This window comes from Balaenoptera musculus, chromosome 1 (assembly GCF_009873245.2).
Source record: "Balaenoptera musculus isolate JJ_BM4_2016_0621 chromosome 1, mBalMus1.pri.v3, whole genome shotgun sequence".
Classification (NCBI taxonomy): Eukaryota; Metazoa; Chordata; class Mammalia; order Artiodactyla; family Balaenopteridae; genus Balaenoptera; species Balaenoptera musculus.
The window spans coordinates 108,825,095-108,850,502 of NC_045785.1; the positions used below are offsets into that span (position 1 = coordinate 108,825,095).

The window sequence follows — 25,408 nt, forward strand, 5'->3', positions numbered from 1 at the left end:
ATGGTTTCTTAGATATTATAACAAAATTACAAGCAACAAAAGAAAAAAAAGATTAGTTGAAATGTATCAAAATCAAAAACTTTTATGCTTCAAAGGACACAATCAAGAAACTGAAAAGACAACCCACAAAATGGGAGAAAAATTTTGCAAATCATGTATCTGAAAAGATTTGTATTTAGAACACATTTTAACAGTACAACTCAATAGTAAAAAGCAAATCCAATTTAAAAATGGGCAAAGGATCTGAATAGACAATTCTCCAAAGAAGATATACAAATGGCCAATAAGCACATATAAACATGCTCAACATCATTAGTCATTAGGGGATTGCAAATAAAAATCACAATGCCATACCACTATATACTCACTAGGATGGCTAAAATAAAATTACAAAGACAGAGAATAACAAGTATTGACGAGGATGTGGAGGAATTGAAACTCTCACACACTGGTGGTGGGAATGTAAAACAGTATAGCCACTTTGAAAAACAGTCCCTATTTCTGTCCTCAAGAAATTTACAATCTAGAATGAGGTGAAAGTGGGGACACAAAAATAATATTTGAAGTGGGCCCTAAAGAAAAACTGGGTATAGTTGATAAGGGTCTTTTAAAATAATTAATTAATTAATTAATTAATTAATTAATTAATTAATGCCTGAGTTGGGTCTTTGTTGCTGTGCCCAGGCTTCCTCTAGTTGCGGCAAGCGGGGGCTACTCTTTGTTGCGGTGCACGGGCTTCTCCTTGCAGTGGCTTCTCTTGCTGTGGAGCACGGGCTCTAAGTGTGCGGGCTTAAGTAGTTGCGGCACATGGGCTCAGTAGTTACTGCTGGCAGGCTCTAGAGCTCAGGCTCAGTACTTGTGGCTCATGGGCTTAGTTTCTCCGCGGCATGTGGGATCTTCCCAGACCAGGGCTCAAACCCGTGTCCCCTGCATTGGCAGGTGGATTCTTAACCATGGCTCCACCAGGGAAGCCCAATAAGGGTCTTTAAAATGTTAATCACTGAGATATTACATCTGGGACAATGGCAGAGTAACAAACACCAGAAACTCATCTCTCCACCTAGACAATAATTATACTAGTAGAATCTATCTGAAACAACTAGTTTTGGAACTCTGGAGTTTCTGTGAACACTTGTAGTTTCCAGGGAAAGGCTAGGCTGGCAAATTGTGGTTAATATCAGTCAATTTCAGCCTTCAGTGCAGTAGTGACTACTCAGCCCCCAGACCTACGATAGGCAGCTGTGGGGAGAGCAATCTGTTTTTTTGGTGTAGCTTGCTTGAGTCAGGGTGGGCAATAAGGACCTTGTCTCTGAAATATCAGGATCAGTGTTCTGATTATGGATTGCAGCTTCTGATGGCTGACATGCAGCTAAAGGTTGCTATTGTCCCAATTCCCACCAGCTGAAGCAGCTTCCAGGGGATTTAAAAAAGAAGCTTTTTTTTTTTTTTTACATTCAAAAACAACTAGATGTACACAGTATTTTAGAAAGCCACTGTGCTTGCTCAAGAAAAGGTGTAACCTCAGGAAAAAACAAAAACAAAAACAGCAAAGCCTGGGGGATGGGGAAAATCTGTTTTCCAGAGGTACCACATTATAAGATTAAATGTCCAGTTTTCAACAACAACAACAAAAATCACAAGGCATATAGAGAAGGAGAAAGGTATGGCCCATTAAAAGGAAAAAAAGAAAATGACATAATTTGCACTTGAGGAAGTCCAGGTGTCAAGTTTACTAGACAAAGACTTGAAAACAACTGACTTAGAGTTGTTCCTTTATGATGCTCCCTTTAGCAAATAGCTAAAGGAAGACATGGACAAAGACAGGAAAATGATGTATGAACAAAATTAGAATACCAATAAAGAGATAGAAATTATAAAAAGGAACCAAAAAGAAAGTCTGGAGCTTAAATACAATAACTAAAATGAAGAATACACTATATGGGTTCAAAAACAGATTTAAGCAGGCAGAAGAAAGAATTAGCAAATTTGAAGATAGGACAACTGAAGTAATAAAGTCTGGGGAACAACAGCAAAAAAAGTGAATGGAGGGCTTCTCTGGTGGCGCAGTGGTTGGGAATCTGCCTGCCAATGCAGGGGACACGGGTTCGAGCCCTGGTCTGGGAAGATCCCACATGCCGCGGAGCAACTGGGCCCGTGCGCCACAGCTACTGAGCCTGCATGTCTGGAGCCTGTGCTCCGCAACAAGAGAGGCCGCAACAGTGAGAGGCCTGCGCACCGCGATGAAGAGTGGCCCCCGCTTGCCACAACTAGAGAAAGCCCTCGCACAGAAATGAAGACCCAACACAGCCATAAATAAATAAATTAATTAGAAAAAAAAAAGAGCCTCTTATTAAAAAAAAAAAAAAAAAGTGAATGGAGCCCTAAGGGACCTCTGAGACACCACCAAATGGACAAATATTTTCATTGTAGGAATCCCAGAGGAGAAGAGAGAGAAAAAAGGGCAGAAAAAATATTTGAAAAACTAATGGCTGAAAACTTTCCAAATTTCATGAAAGACACGAATCTACAAATCTAAGAAGCTTAATGAGCTCAATGTTGACTAAAACATCCATCTGAGACACATCATAATCAAACTATTGAAAGCCAAAGATAAATAATCTTTTTTTTAACCATTTTTTAAATTGAAGTATAGTTAATTTACAATGTTGTGTTTGTTTCAGGTATAGAGCACAGTGATTCAGTTACATGTATATACCTATATTCTTTTTTCAGATTCTTTTCCATTATAGGTTATTATGATATATTGAATATAGTTCCCTGTGCTATACAGTAGGTTCTTGTTGTTTATCTATTTTATATATAATGGTGTGTATATGTTAATCCCAAACTCCTAATTTATCTCCCCCACACCCTGCCTCTGCTATCCACTTTGGTAACCATAAGTTTGTTTTCTATGTGTGAGTCTATTTCTGTTTTATAAATAGTTCATTTGTATCATTTTTTTTTTAGATTCTACATATAAGTGATATCATATGATATTTGTCTTTCTCTGTCTGAGTTACTTCACTTAATATGATAATCTCTAGGTCCATCCATGTTGATGCAGATGGCATTATGTCATTCTTTTTTATGGCTGAGTAATGTTCCATTGTGTATATATACCACATCTTCTTTATCCATTCATCAGCTGTTGATGGACATTTAGGTTGCTTCCATGTCTTGGCTATTGTAAATAGTGCTGCTATGAACATTGGGGTGCATGTATGTTTTTGAATTAGAGTTTTCTCAGATATATGCCCAGGAATGTGATTGATGGATTGTATGGTAACTCTATTTTTAGTTTTTTAAGGAAACGCCATACTGTTCTCCATAGTGGCTGCACCAATTTGCAATCCTACCAACAGTGTAGGAGGGTTCCTTTTTCTCCACACCCTCACCAGCATTATATGTAGTTTACAAAGATAAAGAATCTTGAAAGCAGGAAGAAAGAAGTGAGTTGTCACACACAAGGTGTCTTCAATAAGATTATCACCAGACTTCTCATCAGAAACTTTGGAGGCTAGAAGACAATGGGCTGATATATTCAAAGAGCTGAAAGAAAAAAAATCTGTCACCTGAGAATTCTATATCCAGAAAAAGTGTCCTTCAAAAGTGAAATTAAGACTTTCCCAGATAAACAAAAACAGAGGAAGTTTGTTACCACTAGACTTGCCCTACAAGAAATGCTAAAAAGGAGTGCTGCAGGTTGAAATGAAGGGAAGCTAGAAGTAACTAGAAGCAGTATGAAGAAATAAAGATATCCAATAAAGGCTAAATACAGGGACAACCATAAAAGCTAATTTTGTTTCATAACTCCATTTTTTATTTTCTATATACTTTAAAAGACAAATGCATTAAAAAACAATTATTAATCTATATTATTGGTCACACAATTTATAAAGGTATAATCTGTGACATCAAAACAGACAGAGTGGAACGAAGCTATATAGGAACAGTTTTTGTGTTATTGAAGTTAAGTTGGTATAAATTCAGATTAGGTTGTCATTAACTTTAGGATGTTAAATGTAATCCCCATGGTACAATAAAGAGAATGTCTATAGAATATACACAAAAGAAAATGAGAGGGGAATCAAAATGTTTCACTACAAAAAATCAACCAAACATAAAGCAAGACAGTAATGCGGGAAATGAGGACAAAAATCTATAGGCCATATAGTAATGGAAAACAAATAGCTGGGGCTTCCCTAGTGATGCAGTGGTTAAGAATCAGCCTGCCAATGCAGGCGACACAGGTTCAAGTCCTGGTTCGGGAAGATCCCACATGCTGTGGAGCAACTAAGCCCGTGTGCCACAACTACTGAGCCTGCACTCTAGAGCATGCGAGCCACAACTACTGAGTCTGTGTGCCACAACTACTGAAGCCTATGGGCCTAGAGCCCATGCTCCACAACAAGAGAAGCCACTGCAATGAGAAGCTTGCGTGCCACAACGAAGAGTAGCCCCCGCTCGCCACAACTAAAGAAAGCCTGTGTGCAGCAATGAAGACCAAATGCAGCCAAAAATAAAATAAATTAAAAAAAAATTAATTAAAAAAATTTTTTTTATTAAAAAAAGAAAACAAATAGCAAAATGGCAGAATTAACTGTCTCCTTATCAGTAATTACTTTAAATGTAAATGGATTAAACTATTTAATAATAACAAAAAAAATTGGCAGAATGGGTTAAAAAACATGATCCAATTATATGCTATGAGAGATTCACTTTAGATCAAAGGACACAGATAGGCTGAAAGTGAATGGATGGAAAAAGATATTCCATTCAAATAGTAACCAAAAGACAGCAGGGATGGCTATACTAATTTTGGACAAAATAGATTTAAAATCATATAAGGTAAAAGAGACAGAGAAAGACATGATATATTAATAAAAGGTTCAGTACAACAAGAAGATATAACAAGTATAAATATTTACACTCCTAAGAACAGACTCAAAATATATGAAGCAAAATGGACAGAACAGTCAGAAGTAGACAGTTTTATAACACCCCACTTTCAATGAGGCTTAGATCAAGTAGACAGAAAATAATTTAAAAATAGAAGATTTCAACAACGTAATAAACTCACTAAGCCTAACAGACATATACAGAACACTCCACCTAACAGCAGAATACACATTCTTCTCAAGTGTACATGGCACATTCTCCAGGACAGACCACTTGTTAGGCCATAAAATAAATCTCAATAGATTTCAAAAGATACATACAAAGTATCTTCTCTGACCACAATGGGATGAAATTAGAAATCAGTAAAAGAAGGAAAATGAAAATTTGCCTATATGTGTAAATTAAACAAGCTTAAACAACCAATGGGTCAAAGAAGAAATTACAGGGAAATTAGAAAATACTTAGAAATGGATGAAAACACAATGCACTAAAATGTATGGGATATAGTGAAAGCAGTGCTCAGAGGGAAATTTATAACTGTAAATGCCTAAATTAAAAAAGTAAGTCTCAAATCAATCACCTAACTTTATACTTTAATGGACTAGAAAAAGAAGAGCAAAGTAAACCCAAAGCTAACAGAAGGAACGAAATAAAGATTAGAGAAGAGATGAACAAAAAGAGAGATCAGAAAAACAACAAAGAAGACCAAAGAAACAAAGAGTTGGTTTTTTGAAAAGATCAACAAAATTCACAAACCTTTAGGTAGACTGCCAAAGAAAAAGAGAAAAGATACAAACAACTAAAATGAGAAATTAAAGTGGGGACATTACAACTGACCTTGCAGAGATTAAAAAAAGGATTATAAGAGAATACTATGAATAATGGTAAGCCAACAAATTACATAACCTAGAAGAAATGGACAAATTTCTTCAGCGAAATGGACAAATTCCCTGAAACACTCAAATTATCTAAACTGACTGATGATGAAATAGAAAATTTCAACAGATTTATAGCAAGTAAAAAGATGAAATCAGTAATCAAAAACCTCCCCAAAAAGAAAAGTCCTGGACCAGATGGCTTCATCAGTGAATTCTACCTAACATTTAAACAAGAATTAACACAAATCCTTCTCAAAGTCTTCCAAAAAACTGAAGAGGGAACACCTCCTAACTCATTCTGTGAGGCAAGGATTATCCTGATACTAGAGCCAGATAAAGACATCACAAGAGGACTTCACTGGTGGCACAGTGGTTAAGAATCTGCCTGTCAATGCAGGGGACACGGGTTCGAGCCCTGGTCTGGGAAGATCCCACGTGCCGTGGAGCAACTAAGCCCAGCTCATAAGCCACAACTACTGAGTCCGTGTGCCACAACTACTGAAGCCTGTGTGCCTAGAGCCTGTGCTCCACAACAAGAGAAGCCACCGCAATGAGAAGCCTGTGAATCGCTACGAAGAGTAGCCCCCACTCAACGTAACTAGAGAAAGCCCGTGCACAGCAGCAAAGACCCAATGCAGCCAAAAATAAATAATAAATTAATAAATTAAAAAAAAATCACAAGAAAAGAAAGTTACAGACCAATAAGACTTATGAATATACATGCAAAATTCTTAATAAAATATTAGCAAATTGAATCCAACAGCATAATAAAATGATTATTCACCTTGATCAAGTAAAATTTATCCCAGGAATGTAACAGAAAATCAAATGGACTGAGGATCTGAATAGATATTTTTCTAAAGAAGACATATAAATGGCCAAAAGACACATGAAAACGCGCTCAACATCACTAATCATCAAGGAAATGCAAATCAAAACCAAAGTGCGATAACACTACACATTTGTTAAGATGGCTACTATTAAAAAGACCAAAAATAACAACTGTTGGTGAGGATATAGAGAAAAGGGAACCCTTGTGCACTGTTAGTGAACATGTAAATTGGCCCAGTCACTACAGAAAACAGTATAGGACTTCCCTGGTGGTGCAGTGGTTGAGAATCTGCCTGCCAATGCAGGGGACATGGGTTTAATCCCTGGTCTGGGAAGATCCCACATGTCGCAGAGCACCTAAGCCCGTGTGCCACAACTACTGAGCCTGTGCTCTACAGCCCGTGAGCCACAATTACTGAGCCCGCATGCCACAACTACTGAAGCCCGCATGCCTAGAGCCCGTGCTCCGCAACAAGAGAAGCCACTGCAATGAGAAGTCCATGCACTGCAACGAAAAGTAGCCCCCACTCACCGCAACTAGAGAAAGCCCACATGCAGCAATGAAGACCCAATGTAGCCAAAAAAATAAATAAAATAAAATAAATTTTTTTAATTAAAAAAAGAAAACAGTATAAAGGTTTCTCAAAAAATTAAAATTACAACTACCATATAATCTAGTAATTCTACTTCTGAGTAGAATTGAAAAGATATATGCACCCCATGTTCACTGCAGCATTATTTATAATAGCCAAGACATGGAAGCAACTTAAATATCAATTATGGATGAATGGATAAAGAAAATGTGGTATATGTATATACACACACCACACACATACATATATGCACACATATACATACAATAGAATATTATTCAACCATAAAAAACAGGAAATCTTGCCATTCATAACAACCTGGATGGACCTTGAGGGCATTATGCTAAGTGAAGTAAGTCAGACAGAGGGACTTCCCTGGTGGTAGTGGTGAAGACTCCGTGCTCCCAACGCAGGGGGCCTGGGTTCAATCCCTGGTCAGGGAACTAGATCCCACATGCATGCCACAACTCAGAGTTACATGCTGCAACTAAGGAGCCCTCGAGCCGCAACTAAGGAGCCTGCGAGCTGCAACTAAGGAGCCTGCCTCCTGCAACAAAGACTCGGCACAACCAAATAAATAAATAAATATTTTTTAAAAAATAAAATAAAATAAATAAGTGAGGCTGAATGCCTGCATAAATCTATAAAAAAAAAAAAGTCAGACAGAGAAAGACAAATACTATATGATCTCACTTATATGTGAAATCTAAAACAAAAACAAAAAATTCCAAAATCATAGATACAGAGAACAGATTGGTAGTTGCTAGGGGCAGGGAGGGGGAGAATGCCAGAATGGGTGAAGGAGATCAAAAGATACAAAATTCTAGTTAGAAAATAAATAAATCCTGGGGATGTAATGTACAGCATGGTGACTATAGTTAATAACACTGTATTATATATTTGAAAGTTCTAAGAAAACAGATCTTAAAAGTTCTCAGGACTTCCCTGGTGGTCCAGTGGTTAAGACTCCATGCTCCCAACGCAGGGGGCCTGGGTTAGATCCCTGGTCGGAGAACTAGATCCCGCATGCCACAACTAAGAGCTCACATGCCACAACTAAAGATCCTACTTGCCACAACTAAAAGGTCCCATATGCCGCAACGAAGATCCTGCATGCAGCAATGAAGATCCCACGTGCTGCAACTAAGACCCGGTGCAGCCAAATAAATACATAAATAAATAAATAATTTTTTTTTTTTAAAGTTCTCACACAAGAAAAAAAAAACTATGAGTGATGATGGATGCTAACTAGACTTATTGTGGTGATCATTTCATAATATGTACAAATATCGAATCAATATGATGTACACCTGAAATTAATATAATGTTTATGCCAATTATATCTCAATAAAAAGTCAAACAATGTAATACATCATTTAATAGAATGGAAAAAAACCCCACATGATCGTCTCACTTGACTCAGAAAAGCAACTTGAGAAAAACAAACACCATTTCAGGATAAAAACTTCTAGGAAACTAGGAATAAAAGAAAAATTCCTCAACATGATAAAGAGTATTTATGAAAACCTCACAGCTAATAACATATTCAATGGTAAAAGGCTGAAAGATCCCCCAAAGGTCAAGGAACAAGAAAGACAAGGATGCCTGCTTTCACCACTGCTATTCAACAATTTACTGGAAGTTCTGGCCAGAGCTAGTAGACAAGAAAGAAAAAATTAAAGGCATCTAAATTGTAAAGGAAAAACTAAAACTATCTCTGTTTGCAGATGACATAACCCTATACATAGAAAATCCCCCGAAGTACGCAAAAAGCTACTAGAGCTAATAAACTCAGCTAAGTTGCAGGGTACAAGATGAACACACAAAAAATCAGTTGTTTCTATATATCAGAAATGAATAATCTGAAAATGAAATTAAGAAAGCAATCTCATTTATAGTAGTGTCGAAGAAAATTAAATATTTAGGAATAAGTCTAACCAGGGAGGTGGAAGATTTGTACTCTGAAAACTATAAAACACTGCTGAAAGAAATTAAAGAAGACATAAACAATGGAAAGACAGCCTGAGCTTCTTTTAATGGACAGGAAGACTTAACACTGTTAAAATGGCAATACCACCCAAAGAGATCTACAGGTTCAACACAATCCCTATCAAATTCTAACAGTCTTTTCCACAAAAGTGGAAAAGCTGATCCTCAAATTCATATGGAATTGCAAGGGACCCAGAACAGCCAAAATAACTTGAAAAAGAAGAATAAAGTTAGTGGACTCATAGTTTCCCAACTTCAAAACTTACTACAAAGTTATAGTAAGTAAAACAGTATGGTACTGGCATAAGGACAAACATACAGATTAATGCAATAGAATAGAGAGCCCAGAAATAAACCCTCACAGATATGGTCAACTGATTTTTCAACAAGGCTGCCAACACCATTCAAGGGGGAAAGAATAGTATTTTTAACAAATGGTTCTGAGAAACTGCATATCCACATGCAAAAGAATGAAGCTGAACCTTTACCTTACATCATATACAAAAATTAAGTCAAAATGGATCAAAGAACCAAATTTAAGAACTAAAACTATAAAACTTTTAGAAGAAAGCACTGGGGAAAATCTTTATGACATTAGATTTGGCAAAGATTTCATGGATATGACACCAAAAGTACAGGCAACAAGTAGATAAGTTGGACTTCATCAAAATTAAGAACTTTTGTACATCAAGAGTTATTATCAATAAAGTGAAGAGATAACTTACAGAATGAGAGAAAATATTTGCAAATCATATATCTGATAAAGGATTACTATCTAGAATATAGAAAGAGCTTCTAAAACTCAACAACAACAACAGAAGCCAATTCAAAAATGGGCAAAGGACTTGAATAGACATTTCTCCAAAGAAGATATATAAATGGTCCATGAAAAGATGCTCAACATCATTAATCATTAGGGAAATGCAAATCAAAACCACAGTGAGATACCACTTCACACCTACTAGGATGGCTATAATTAAAAACAAAACAAAACAAAAATTAGAATATTAAAAAGTGCTGATGAGGATGTGGAGAAACTGCAACCTTCACACTTGGCTGGTAAGAATGTAAAAGAGTGCAGCCTCTGTAGAAAACAGTTTGGTGGTTTCTCAAAACATTGAACTATCACATACCCAGTAATTCTACTCCAAGATATACATCCAAAAGAATGGAAAGCAGTGACTTGAACAGATATATGTACAAAAATGTTCACAGCAGCATTATCCACAATAGCCAAAAGATGGAAACACCCAAGTGTCTATCAACAGATGAAATGAACAAAATGTGGTATACAAATACAGTAGAATATTATTCAACCATAAAAAGGAATGAGATTTTGATGTATGCTACAAAATGAATGGACCTTGAAAACATGCTTAGTGAAATAAGCCAGACATAGAAGGAGAAATATTATATGATTCCACTTATATGAGTTACTTAGTACAGGCAAATTCATAGAGACAGAAAGTAGATGGAATGAGGGGAGGGAGGAAGAGGGGTGTTTGCGATGATGTGAAAGCTTTGAGCGTAGAGAGAAGTGATGGTTATATAACACTGTGCCTGTATTTAATGTCACTGAATTGTACACTTATGATTAAGATAATAAATACGTATATTTTACCACAATAAAAAGTTAACTATATACACCCCCAAAGTTAAAACATGTCCACACAAAAACTTGTCTATGAATGTTCATAGCAGCACTATTCATAATAGCCCAAAAGTGGAAATAACTCAAATGTCCATCAACTGATGAATAAGTAATTAAAGTTGTATAACCATACAATGAAATATTATTTGGCAATAAAAAGGAGTCAAATTAAAACTGGGGAAATTCTTGGGACTTCCCTGGTGGTCCAGTGGTTAAGACTCTACACTTCCATTGCAGGGGGCACAAGCTTGATCCTTGGTTGGGGAACTAAGATTCTGCATGCTATGCAGTGCGGCCAAAAAAAAAAAAAATAGGGGAAATTCTAATAAGATTGGTGGATTGTATCAATTTCAGTATCCCGGTTGTCATATATTAAAATTTTGAGAAATGTTACCAGTGGTGGATTCTGGACAAAGCATATAAAGGGATCTTTCTGTATTATTTCTTACAACTGCATGTGAATATACAAATGTCTCAATAAAAACTTCAGTTAAAAAAATTGTTCCAGAAGGTGACACTGGCTGTGATCTCAAAGTGTCCTGTGGAATATTCTCCTAAAATATTATGCCTTAGGCTTGATTATTCATATTAAAGTTTTTGAACTTGCCCTTGAGAAAAAAAGGAATGAAGTGCTAATACATGCCACAACATGGATGAACCTTGAAAATATTATCCTCGGAAGTTAGTCACAAAAAACCATAAGTTGTATGATTTCGTTTATATGGAATATCCAGAATAGGCAAATCTACAGAGATAGAACGTAGATTAGTGGTTGCCTGTAGCTGGGCAGGAGGGTTGGGGAAATGTGGGGAAAACTGCTAATGAGTATGGGGTTTATTTTGGGGACGATAAAAATGTTCTAAACTTAGGTTGTGATGATGGTTGCACAATTGTGTGAATATACTAAAATCCATTTAATTGTATACTTTAAATGGGTCAACTGTATGGTATGTGAATTATACATCAACATGGTTGTTAAAAAATTTCTTGTGAGCTTATGAGGTGGACAGAGGTAAGATGAAGCTTTGGAAAACTTTATGTACTGATTAATCATGTCTTTTTTGTCCCTCATTAGTACAGTTAAACAGTGAACCATATATATCTTATGCAGCACGCTGACCTTCTATACTTCTTCTCCCAACCTTAACAGTAGGATAAAAATTATAAAATGTGGGATTTTTAAATCATTCTGAGTCATCTTACCAGTGAGTAGCTCTATCCATGTTTGGACAGTTTCTGTGGGTTCAGTTGCTTTGATGTGTTTGAGAGTTTCATCCAGTAAAACATCACCCGTTGGGCTGTCTGACTTTAGTAGTACCTTTCAGAAAAGAAGAAACAAGAGACCCTGGTTGATATACTTCATTCAAATTAAAGTTATTCAATATGCTATACATATATTATTGGTTAAGTCATAGGAAGTGCAAAGCAGCATAACATATTTTCTCTGTCCTCAGGAATTTAAAATCTAGTATGGGGTGATAATAGGGAGATAAAAAAAAAACATTTGAAGTGGGCCCCAATGACAAACTGGATATAAATGATAATGGAGAAAAGATTCAATAATAACTCTTTGAGCCTGGAAAACCAACTTGTGAAACAATTAATAAGGATAGGAAAGTCAGGAAAAGTTGATGAAGTTTGTTTTTAACTGATACGGGATAGCCAACTTGAAATGTCTGGACAATACTTAACTATGTTCCTGGGGGTGTTAAAAGAAGACAGACCTAGAAATTTGGGAGTTAATATATCATGGGGGTGATAGATGAAGCTGTAAAAGTAAATGATATCTCCAAAAGTTATACAAAGTGATACAAACTGAGACTTAGATGTTAAGGAATGGAAAAGTAAAGGAAATAGGGTACAGCCAGAGAAGCAAGAGGATGTAATATAACAAAGGTCAAGAACAGATAGGACTTTGCTGGTGGTCCAGTGGTTAAGAATCCACCTTCCAATGCAGGGGATGCAGGTTTGATCCCTGGTCATGGAACTAAGATCCCACATGCTGTGGGGCAATTAAGCCCGTGTGCTGCAACTACTGAGCCCACGTGCCACAACTAGAGAGACGCCTATGCACCACAATTAGAGAAGCCCGCACGCTGCCAAGAGGATCCCGCATGCCGCAACTAAGACACGACGCAGCCAAATAAATAAATAAAAATAAATAAATATTTTTTAAAAAGAACAGAAAGTTTCAAGTAAGAGGTAGTCAAAAGTGTTGAACACCACATATAGGTTAAAAGAGAAAAATAAATTGAAGACTGAAAATTAGCTGGTGACACCTAAGAATGTAGTTTCAGTAGAGTGCTGAGTATGACAGTGAAGTTGTGAGTGGAAAAAATGAGTAGTAAGAAAATGGAGAGAGCGGTATACCTCATAAGCTAGAGAGAACTTGCAAAATACTTGGAAGGAGGGAAATTGAATGGTTATCTGAGGATGACCAGAGTTAAGTAAAGACTGCACCTGACCCACATGTTTGCCTCTTCATATACAATACTCTATTTCATAATATTATAGGTACAGATATAGAGAGAAAAATAATCAACACCACCCTAAATGTGATTTTTCTGCATAAAAATGGAAGACAAAATCATGAATTTCTTATAACTCTTTTGACCATGGATACTTGGATTTCTTTCTCTGCTACAGGATAATTAAACCTGCTAGACAATGGGACAACTGAATAAGTGATATTTATATTGTCTCACTACTCAAATCTTCCTATTCATCCGAAATAGACTGTTGGTATCTGCCCTTTCATAAGAGGATGTTCGCAGAGGACGCTCTACCTTTCTGTCTAGTAGTCGCTTCTTACGCATGGTGGGGGGTTCTAGATAGATTCGACCTCGCATGGCCAGCTCTATCAGGATGCCCCCTCGCAGGCCAGATGATATGCAGTCATTCCAGAAAGATGTGTAACCCTAGGAAAGGGGAAAAGAGAAGAGAAAGAATGTTCTGAAAGGGATATGGACTTGCAGCAAGCACCCAAAGAATGGTCCACTTTGTTGTGTGATTCATTTCACTTCACATTACATGAACTCAAGGCAACGAATAAAATAAATGAAAAAAATCTCTTTAAGTCCCTTAATCTAACCCTCCTGCCCCAAAGTATGACTTTCTGTCTAACTTCAAGGTCTTTGTGAATTCCTATGGTTTGGCTGTTAGTTAACAACTGGCATGTCAAATTTTAATTTTTGAGAAGACTTTTGTCTTCTTTGAAATCTGTTTCCACGACACTCTAAATTTCAGAGTGGGATACAAATAAGTCAGGTAGAAAAATGTATAAATCATTTGAGCCTTTTACGCCTCCAAGATATGTATTATTTGCAAGCTATTTTGATGGGTGGTGTAGTCAGCTCTGCCACTGACTAGTTAAGTACCTTGGGTATGTTACTTAGCCTTTCTCAAGTGCAATGTCCTCATCTGTAAAATGGGGGCACTGATATCTATCTTTATAAGTTTATTGTGAGGAATAAGTGAGATATAGATAAGAAACCATTTAGTGTAATAGCTGGCATATCATAGGCACTTAAATGTTAGTTTCTCTTCCCTAGGAACTATAGGGAATACAAAGGTATATAGTTAATAGCCACTGTCTTAAGGAGCTGAAAATGTAGCTGGAAAGACCATGCAAACTCCAGGAAAATTTTCTGTGATAATATAAAATTTAAATAAAAGCTCAACTGAAAATGGAGTAGAAGAGACAGGCATAAATCACTATAGGAAGTTTGGCTTATTTGTTTATTTTTAATTAATCAATCTATTTATTTATTTATTTATTGGTTGCATTGGGTCTTCATTGCTGTGCGCAGGCTTTCTCTAGTTGCGGAGAGCAGGGGCTGCCCTTCGTTGTGGTACGTGGGCTTCATTGCAGTGGCTTCTCTTGTTGTGAAGCACGGGCTCTAGACATGTGGGCTTCAGTAGTTGTGGCACGCAGGCTCAGTAGTTGTGGCTTGCGGGCTCTAGAGTGCAGACTCAGTAGTTGTGGCGCACAGGTTTAGTTGCTCTGAAGCATGTGGGATCTTCCCTGACCAGGGCTCGAACCCGTGTCCCCTGCACTGGCAGGTGGATTCTTAACCGCTGCGCCACCAGGGAAGTCCCGGAAGTTTGGTTTAGATGATAGCTTTTCAAATTATAAATCACTTTTGGGCTAGAGTAGTCAGAAACTCTTACGGGACTTGAGCTGGGGTTTGAAGAATAGGTTGAATTTAGCAGAGAGGGTGGATTTTCCAGATGAAGGAAGTCATCCAAATTTTACCTCTTCTTCAAAAGGGCATTCCAAGCAAAAGTGTCAAGGAAGGAGACCTCAAATATGTTTACAGATTTAACTCAAGAATTTAAAGAGAACTCATAAGATCAAGTTGGTTGGGCTAGGCTGTGGAAAGCCTTGATGCTCTGAACGTTTTATTGAAAGGCAATATTAAATTCTGAACGTTCTGAACAAGGAGTTATGATTAACACAAGGAAGACCCATCGGTGTTATCAGAACTGTTTAACACTCTTTAGCTATCTTTGTGTGTAGCATTCCCTCTCACTGGAGAGAAGGTGGGTGTGATGTTGGCAGATTCTAGCATGGCTTTAAAGCATCACCAAGACTAAGTCACTAGTAATAACAGTAATGTCTAATATTTTTTGAACACTTATTATGCAGTAGATTTGTGCTAAGCTTTTTTGCATGCACTATACGATTACATCTTCACAACAATCTTATAAGGGAGGTATTACTATTATCCACATTTTAAAGATGAGGAAATTAAGGCTTATGGAGGTTATGTAATATGATAGAGGTCACAAAGCTAAGTGGTGGCAAAGAATTAAAAAACATCTTTTAAAAATTCCAGTTTTCCTCTTTATTGATTTGGAAGTTATACATTCACTTTTCTTTAGGAAGTTACCTTTGAAATTTTAACATGCATGATCATTTAAAATTCATACAAGATCTAATTTATTTTTAAAACAAATCAATATATTTATCACTCTCCTAGTTTGCCAATATTTTATCTTTTTTTTAACCTCACAAATTAGACATCATTATTAGCATCATCATTATTTTATATAGGTAGCCCTTGTCTAGATTTACTCAGTTGCTTACCAAATTCTTTGCTCACCATTCCTTCTTGCATCTCAGACCTCCTTTCTGGTACCATTTTCCCTCCTCCTAAAGTAGAATTTCCTTAAATGAAAGTCTGTTGGAGGCAAACTCTATTTTGTTTATATGAAATATCTTTATTTTACCATTGTTTTTAAAATACTGCTTCTCTGGACATAAAATTCTAGGTTGATAGTTTTCTCTTTATCACATTGAAGATATTATGCCCTCCTAACTTCCATTGTTGCAGTGAGAAATCTATCACTCTTATTGATTGTGGTAGGCGATTTGTCTTTTTTCTTTTAGGTTCTTTAAGGTCTTCTCTCGTGGTGTTTTGCAGTTTGACCACAACATGACTGTGTGTGAACTTAACGCATCCTGTTTGGTAATATGCTTCCTGTGTCTGTACGTTCATTTTTTACTTCTCAAAAATTTTCAATTCTTATCTCTAAGAATTTTGGCTTTCCTTCATTTCCTTTTTTCTTTCTTTCAATCTTTCTTATTCTAACCTCCATGTCTTTTAATCTCTCCTTTATATTTTCCATTTTCCTTTGTCTCTATATTGATTTCACAAGAGTTAGTTCATATCTGGCTTCCAATGTACTCTCTCCATTTATATTTAATATGTTAAACTATCCCTGAGATTTTGATTTCAACTATTTTTCATCTCTAAAAGTTTTATTTAGTTATTTTTCACATTTGCCTGGTCATTTGTGATCATTTCTTCTTGTTCATTTTGTGATTCTTATATTTCTTTAAAAATATCATAGATACTTCATATTGGTTGATCATTTTAATATCTAAGGTCTTTGAATGACCTGTTATTTGTTATTTCTGCTGATTCTCACGTGTATTTTTCTTTGTATGTTTGATGATATTTGATTAAGAGGTCCATATTTAATTTTTTTTGAATCTATGAGATTCTGGAGGCCTAAATTGAGGATATCTTCCTCTAGAGAGGAAGATCTGCACTTGCTTCTGCTGAGAGTAAGGCATGGTGGGACTGGGAGACTGCCACACAACAGGGACCACATTTAAACCTAGCTTCTCCATTTTATTTCAACTCAAAAGTTTACTGCTGACCACCTAATTCCTGAATCTCTGGACTGATCTGGTAATTTGCCCCAGAGCAATCTGGTTTTCATGTTTGTTTTTTGCTCAAGTCTAGGATTTTAATTTTGGTGTTTGTTTGGGGGCCCTGAAGATTTCCTTTCCATTCCAAAGGAAAAATTAAGTCTTACCACTATACTGCCAGAAGTAGAGGTCTTCTAATTCCATTTTTCCCACAGCCAGGATGATCTTTAAGCTCAAAGCTAATCATATAACTCCCTTCCCTTCTGCTTAAAAATATTTCAAATGCTCCTCCCAGTCAAATCCAAATTTTTTAGTAATAGCACTTAAATCAGGAGGCTGCTTACTAGTCTCTCTCTGGCTTCTTTCCCCTAGAACACTATGCCCCAGCTTTCTGGAACCATGTTAAGTACTCTTAATGCATCGTTTTTGCCTACTGGCCTTTGCACACACAGTTCACTCTGTCTAGAAGAACCAATACTCTTCTTTACTCAACTCCTCCTTGTTCTTAAGGATTGAGTACAAGGGTCACATCTTCCATGTCACCTTCTCCAATATTATCTTTCCCTCCACTCCATCGTCTGGGTTAGATTCCTCACCTGGGTGTGTGTGTGTGTGTCTACTTCTCCCCTATCATTTATTATATCACATTGCAACCAACTGCTTGTCCTCAGTAGACTATAAATTCCTTAGCGAGAGAGTGATATACAGTATTTATCAATAAATGTTTTTTGAAAGCATAAGTTTATGATTCAGAGTAAATATGTTAACCTGGCAAAAGGTCAGCTTGAATCATAAGCATCCCTAGACATATCCAAATTTCCTGAGGGCCTGATCTTAGACTAAAAGCTGGGATTAATTCTCTCCACTGCCTGCCTTGTGGCTACTTCAGGAGTAATACTTGTAACTCCTCTTTAAGGAGGCAGTAAGCCTTTTTTTTCCCCATTAATACTTGGTTTATACAAGTTAGCTGCCTCATTAAGGTTAAACTATAACTTTATTTTACAATATATATATAATATACTTAGGCATAACTTTTATATAATCCTGGTGACTTTATGAATCTCAACAGGTGTGCAAACATTTCAGCCAGTATTAAAGCAATTAGAGGAAAGTTTTTCTTGTTTTTTCATTTCTGCCTGACCATATAACTTCTGTTTCAGTAACAATGATGTCAGACTGTCGACAGAACTATAAATGAGAATCACTGCAAATAAAGAAGCAATGGATGCTTCCCTGGTGGCACAGTGGTTAAGAATCTGCCTGCCAATGCAGGGGGCATGGGTTCGAGCCCTGGTCCGGGAAGATCCCACATGCTGTGGAGCAACTAAGCCCGTGTGCCACAACTACTGAGCCTGCGTTCTAGAGCTCGTGAGCCACAACTACTGAGCCCACGTGCCACAACTACTGAAGCCCACACGCCTAGAGCAACAAGAGAAGCCACCACAATGAGAAGCTGGCGCACCGCTAGGAAGAGTAGCCCCCACTTGCCGCAACTAGAGAAAGCCCGCGCGCAGCAATGAAGACCCAAGGCAGCCAAAAATGAATTAAAAAAAAAAAAAGAAAAGAAGCAATGGAGACCAGGATGTATAAACTGTATGTTTTTCAATATCACCCTTCCCCATCATAGTATCTCATATTATATAAAACTCTTCAAATGTTTTTTAACTTTCTTTTTATTGAATCATATGCCATAATAGAAAAAAGTATAAAAATACACATGAAGAGTTTTAAAAATGATTATAACTGTAAGTCCATTTTGCTCTAAATATATGGAGCTGTCTTGGTAAATTCTCAAACCATCTATAATAAAGATGCTGTGTTAAAGGGCCACTGCTTTCGTATGCAGGATGATCTAGCACATGTATACTGAAATTCAGCATTCAGTCATTAAATTTAATTACCAAAGGCTATATATATGAGGGAAAAGAGAAAAAGAAAAATTTTAGGATCTACTAAAAATACCAGAATTGCACACTACTTCATGACCAATAGAGACTATTGGAGAATTGGCAGAATGAGATCTTTGGATAGTAGATTTTTTTTTGTCTTGATTATAAACGTAATAGATGATTGTCAAAAGAAAAAAAGATCATATTTTAGAAATGTATAATTTAGAAAGTAAAAGTCTCCTATAATCTTATCACCTCCACATAACAGTTTAGTGGACATTTTCTAGATTTTACATACATAGTCTATTATATATTTGTTAATATTACATACAGAAATAAGATCATATTGAGTGGCAACTTTTCCACTTAGCTATTATTTTGGATATCTTTCCACATCACTAAACACAGAGCTACCTCAATCATTGTTACGACTGCATAGTACTGCATTTTAGATGCACTATAGTTTTTTGTTTTTGTTAGTAAATTTATTTATTTATTTTTGACTGCGTTGGGTCTTCGTTGCTGTGTATGGGCTTTCTCTAGTTGCGGTGAGCGGGGGCTACTCTTCGTTGCGGTGCACGGGCTTCTCATTGCAGTGGCTTCTCCTGTTGTGGAGCACGGGCTCAAGGCGCACGGGCTTCAGCAGTTGTGGCTTGCAGGCTCTAGAGCGCAGGCTCAGCAGTTGTGGTGCACGGGCTTAGTTGCTCCATGGCATGTGGGATCTTCCTGGACCATGGCTCGAACCTGTGTCCCCTGCATTGGCAGGCAGATTCTCGAAAACTGCACCACGAGGGAAGCCCCTAAATGCACTATAGTTTATCTACCCAAGTCCTTACTGATGTATGTATCGGTTGCTTACAAATTTTTGCCATTATAAAAAAAAATGCTATAAAGAAATATTCATTTGTATGTGTATTTCTGTTGAATAAATTCCCAGAAGAAATTTTTGAGTCAAAGATTATACATATAGAAATTTTTGATAATGCTATTTTATTCTTGTAAAAGGTTGGACAATAAGATTTCAATAAATTCAGACAGTCAACACTTTGCACTGAATTTCTGCCTAGTGAAGTATTCGTTATTCAAACCTTTTTAAAGACACACTTTATGACAACAATGAAGGTTAAAGATTTTAAAGTTGCCTGCTTGGGGTAAAAAGAGGAAAGAAAGCAAAGAAACTTAAAGCATCATTAAAAGGAGTTTTAAAAAATATGGTTCGAAAATCCTTATGATAAATTTGAATGAAAAACAGGCAAATACATAATTGTATATTCAGGATTATCACAATTATGTAAAATACTGTCTACAAACCAACCAAAAAAGTGGTTTTCTAATTTTTCCAAATTATCTATACTGAAAAAAAAATGTTTCTCTCCGACCAAATCTGAAGATTCAACATAAAAATTGCTTCACTTTCCATGAGAGAAAGAATTTTACTGTTTCTTCTTGAAGCCTTTTCTATATGCCCAGTTCCAAAGCCCAATGTCTGCATGATGATCTCCAGGGTTATCAAAAATTATACAAGAAAAAAGAAGTTTTACAAGCAAAACGAATTTTAATTCATTTTTTTCCTCTAAAAAATTACTTTAAGAAGAGTTAATTTACTATTTTCCTTTGAAGTGCTCTATAAAAAGAGTGGCTTCCAGGATTTGATCTAAATTCCTCTTTTATAAATTAATGTGATTCATTCTAACTCCAATTAATATTTCTATGTCCACAGAGCCAAAAGAGACATTTTATTTATTTATTTTTATTGGAGTATAGTTGCTTTACAATATTGTGTTAGCTTATACTGTACAGCAAAGTGAATCAGCTATACGTATACATATATCCCCTCTCTTTTGGATTTCCTTCTCATTTAGGTCACCACAGAGCACTGAGTAGAGTTCCCTGTGCTATACTATATGTCAGTCCCAATCTCCCAATTCATTCCCCCACCTTCCACCTTGGTATCCATACGTTTGTTCTCTAGGTCTGTGTCTCTATTTCTGCTTTGTAAATAAGATCATCTATACCAATTTTTTCCGATTCCAAATATATGCATTAATATATGATATTTGTTTTTCTCTTTCTGACTTACTTCCCTGTGTATGACAGTCACTAGGTCCATCCAAGTCAAAAGAGACATTTTAGAAAAGAGATTAAGCATTAATAAAAGCTCACTCTGCTTAATCATAATGGGGAATAAGGAACTGTGACCTGGATGTTATTCTGGTTTAACAGATGATTTCAGCATGATTGTGAAGAATGGATTATAAACCTAGACAAATGGATACAATTTCTCAAGCCGTGAAAGCCAGGAATCCTAATCACTAGGCCACCAGGGAACTCCCCCTGTGCCCTTTTTAAAATAAAAACCACTATCAAAAGTTCAGAAAATAAAAACAACATGGAAATGCCTTGTCAGTGAAAAGGAAATCCAAAATAAAGGAAAGCAACTGGTAATCTTTGAATATTCCTACATAAGCTTTAAATCTCATTTTGGCCAGTAAAAATGTCCTCAATTTTTTATTCTAAAAAATTTTAAAATGATTGTAGCACCAAAAACAGTAACAGTAACTTACATGCCTTTCTTTTCCCACAATCTGTTACTTATGAGAAAATGGAATTTTCATTGCTACACACCATCCAAAGAAAGTTGAAAAGGGGGAGTAAAAAATCTGAAAATGTGTCTAAGGCACTAAATCTACTTCCCTACAACTCCTCAAATGATTTAAAATAGATTTAGAAACACATAAAGGCATTTATGGTATGTTCAAACCTCAGAAGAGCCAAACTAGGTAAATGCAGATATATCTTTTGTCTTCAAATAGATCTTTTCTCCGTGATTAAAAAGTAATATACATATATTTTAGAAAATATGGAAACAAAAAAAGAATCATAAAAAATAAAATAAAAATTGCTCATAAATTCTATCATCTTATCATCATTTTGGTGTATGTAAAACCAGATTTTTCTTTATATATGCAATACACATATCTTCTCTCATACCCACCAATTTTCCCATCTGCTTCTCCCCCCACCCCAGTTGTGGGGCTTCCTTTCATAGAACAGCTTTGTGTAAATTATGGAACAGAACATATACACTATAAATTTTCATAAAATACTGGGGAGTAGAAGTAAAAGAAACTGTGAGAGGGTAATTTCTTAATCTTTCATAACAGGGAGTCAATAGGATATTGCCTAAATTGGAATCATGTGGTTTAAGAAAACATGACCCCAACACCATTTTCTAAACACATTTTTGGTTTAACATTTCTAAACATACACAAACTATAGAGATTATTAACCTCTATGTATCCATCATCTAGCTTCAATAGCTACCAGTACAATCTTTCATCTATACCTCTCACCCCAACTCCAGATTATTTCAGTGCAAATCCCAGCCGCTGAAATATATCATCCATAAAATATTACAATAATCTCTCCAAGAGATGAAGGAAAAAAATGCAATACTTCACACCTAAAAAAATTAATAATTCCTTAATACTATCAAATATTCAGTAAGCGTTCAAATTCCATCAATTGTTTAATGCATTTTTAGAACACCTGGTTTGTTTGAATTAGGAGCCAAACAAGGTCCACACATAGTCTTATTTTTTTCATAAGCTCTTTTTTAACCTTAGTGGGGCCTTTTAGTAAATGATATCTTGTGATGAAGAAAAGCAATATTCAGTTTAACCTCAATTTCCCTTTTATGTCAAATTCAAGTAACATTACACTCAACATTTTTAAAAAATGGAGTAAATCATACTACATGTGCTATTTTTAAAGTAAAATGTAATAAATATAATTTTACTTAAATTTAACATAAAAAGAAAATGAACTGAAACTGAAGGAATTACTGAACTTCAAACATTTCCTTATTACAAGAGATTTTCCTAAAAGACTCATTTCTAAGGTTAAGAAAATAGATTAAGAGGTTGAGTTTTTTGTTTAAAGTAAATGTTTCAATATTAGACAACATCTAATTGACTTCTTACTATAAAAAATAAAAGTTAATATTTCTCCTATGCTTTCTCCCATCTTTATTCCTTTACTTCCCAATTTTTTAATTATAAATTTATATGGCTATTATTTTTTATTGATATAATTGACATATAACTTTATATTAGTTTCAGGTGTACAACATGATTCTATATATGTATATATTGTGAAATGATCCTCACAATAAATCTACTTAACATCCATCATCAAACATAGTTAATTACAAATTTTTTCTTGTGATGAGAACTTTTAATATCTACTCTCAGCAACTTTAATATATACAATACAGTATTATTAACTATAGCTACCATGCCAAAGATTACATCTCCAGGACTTATTTTATAACTGGAAGTTTGTACCTTTTTGATTACCTTCACTCATTTCACCTACCCACCCCCAATCCCTACCTCTGGCAACCATCAATCTGTTCTATGTGTCTATGAGTTTTGTGTTTTTTTAAATTCTTCATATAGGTGAGATCATACAGTATCTTTTGTCTGACTTATTTCAGTTCACTTTGTTTATTATTTATTGAGTATTTATATGTGTCAGGTTGATTTAAACATTTTATAGAAGTAATTTAATTCTTACAATAGCACTATGAAGTCAATATTATTATCTCTATAAAATGAGTATAAGGAAATAATGTGGAAACCGAGGCCAAGTCAAATATTTAGTAAGTGGTAGACTTTGCATTTTAATGTAGCTATGTCTGCTTCCAAAGCCTGTGTTTTTTTTTTTTTTTAAATAAATTTATTTATTTATTTTTGGCCACACTGGGTCTTTGTTGCTGCATGCAGGCTTTCTCTAGTTGCAGCGAGTGGGGGCTACTACTCTTTGTTGCGGTGCATGGGCTTCTCATTGCAGTGGCTTCTCTTGTTGCAGAGCACGGGCTCCAGGCATGCGGGCTCAGTAGTTGTGGTGCACGGGCTCAGTAGTTGTGGCTCGTGGGCTCTAGAGCACAGGCTCAGTAGTTGTAGCGCACGGGCTTAGTTGTCCCGCGGCATGTGGGATCTTCCCGGACCAGGGCTCAAACCCATGTCCCCTGCACTGGCAGGCGGATTCCTAACCACTGCACCACCAGGGAAGCCCCCAAAGCCTGTGTCTTTAAACACTGCCCATAAGAAAATTAGAAAATGCAGTAACTAATCACATTGAGATGTATGATAAACGCAAGGGAATTTAGAGAATGGTAAGATCACTGTTTGATTTGTGATAGGCTTTGAAAGGAAATGTAGAATTTAAATTAAAACAAACTATGGGGACGGTAACATGGTAGGAATATATAAAAAACAAATGTGGGGATTCTGGGAAGTTGCAGAGTAGGAAGCACCAGAAATTTGTCTTCCCACCTAGACAACAACTGTATCAGTAGAATCTGTCTGACATAACTATTTTGGAACTCTGGAGGCTACTGAAGGCTTGTAACTTCCAGGGGAAGATGTGAATCATAAATTACAGTTAATTCCAGTCAATTTCAAATCTTAGTTTAGCAGAGGCTACCCATCTCCCATCCCTTCACCCCATGGCAGGCAGCTATGCATATGTTCTTAGAGCAGCTTACATGCCCCTACTAGGACCTAGGGTGGGCAATAAGGACTCTGTCCTCCAAATATCACATATCAGGGATCTGCATTCTGATCATGGAAGTGCAGACACAGAGGCCATTATTGTAACCTCCCTGGTTTGCTGCAAGCCCTTCCCCTTCTGGTGACTTCCAGGTGATTTAAAGGGCTTATGCTTTTTCCCTCCTCTTCATTTTCCTTTCCCCTCTTTTTGGAGCCAGATACCAAAGACTAGGACATTCAAAAGTAACTACATACACAGGGGAAATTAGAAGGTTATTGTAAATGCCCAAGGAAAGGCACAGGCTCAGAAAAGACTTGAGAAGACCTTAATTTTACACTTTAGGCTGATCCTCAGCACAAAAATAGCCTACAACAATTTAAAAAAAAAAAAAGCATTACACCATACACAAAAATCAACTCAAAACGGATTAGACTTGACCGTAACTCCTGAAACAGTAAAACTACAAGAAGAAAACAGAGGGTAAGCTCCTTGACATTGGTCTTGGCAATGTTTTTTTTGGACTTGACACCAAAAGTACAAGCAACCAAAGCAAAAAAATCAACAAGCAGGACTACATCAAACTAAAAAGCTTCTGCACAGCAAAGGAAACCATCAATAAAATGAAAAAGCAACACATGGAATGGGAGAAAATATTTACAAACCACATATCCAATAAGTGATTAATATCTAAAATACACAAGGAACACACATATTAATAACTCAACAGCAAAAAAGCAAATAACCCAATTTAAAAATGGGCAAAGGACCGGAACAGACATTTTTCCAAAGAAAACATATAAGTGACGGAAAGGTATAGGAAAAGGTGCTCAACATCATTAATCATCAGGGAAATACAAATCAAAACCACAATGAGATAATACTTCATACCTGTTAGGATGGTATTATCAAAAAGATAAGAGATAACAAATGCTAGCAAGAATGTGGATAAAAGGGAAACT

At 36.1% G+C, this 25,408-nt stretch overlaps 1 protein-coding gene across 2 annotated transcripts in view; it reads right to left on the reverse strand.

Annotated features, from left to right (window-relative positions):
• Positions 1–25,408, reverse strand: part of GOLPH3L (golgi phosphoprotein 3 like) — a 42,028-nt gene that overhangs the window by 5,170 nt on the left and 11,450 nt on the right. Inside the window, exons 3-4 of one of the 2 annotated variants that reach the window (XM_036828156.1) lie at positions 13,631–13,762; positions 12,048–12,162 (exon numbers count right to left, since the gene is read on the reverse strand). In XM_036828156.1, coding sequence (XP_036684051.1) covers positions 12,048–12,162; positions 13,631–13,762 — 247 coding nt within the window. The remainder of the gene's footprint in view (positions 1–12,047; positions 12,163–13,630; positions 13,763–25,408) is intronic. The other variant, XM_036828164.1, reaches the window with a different exon arrangement.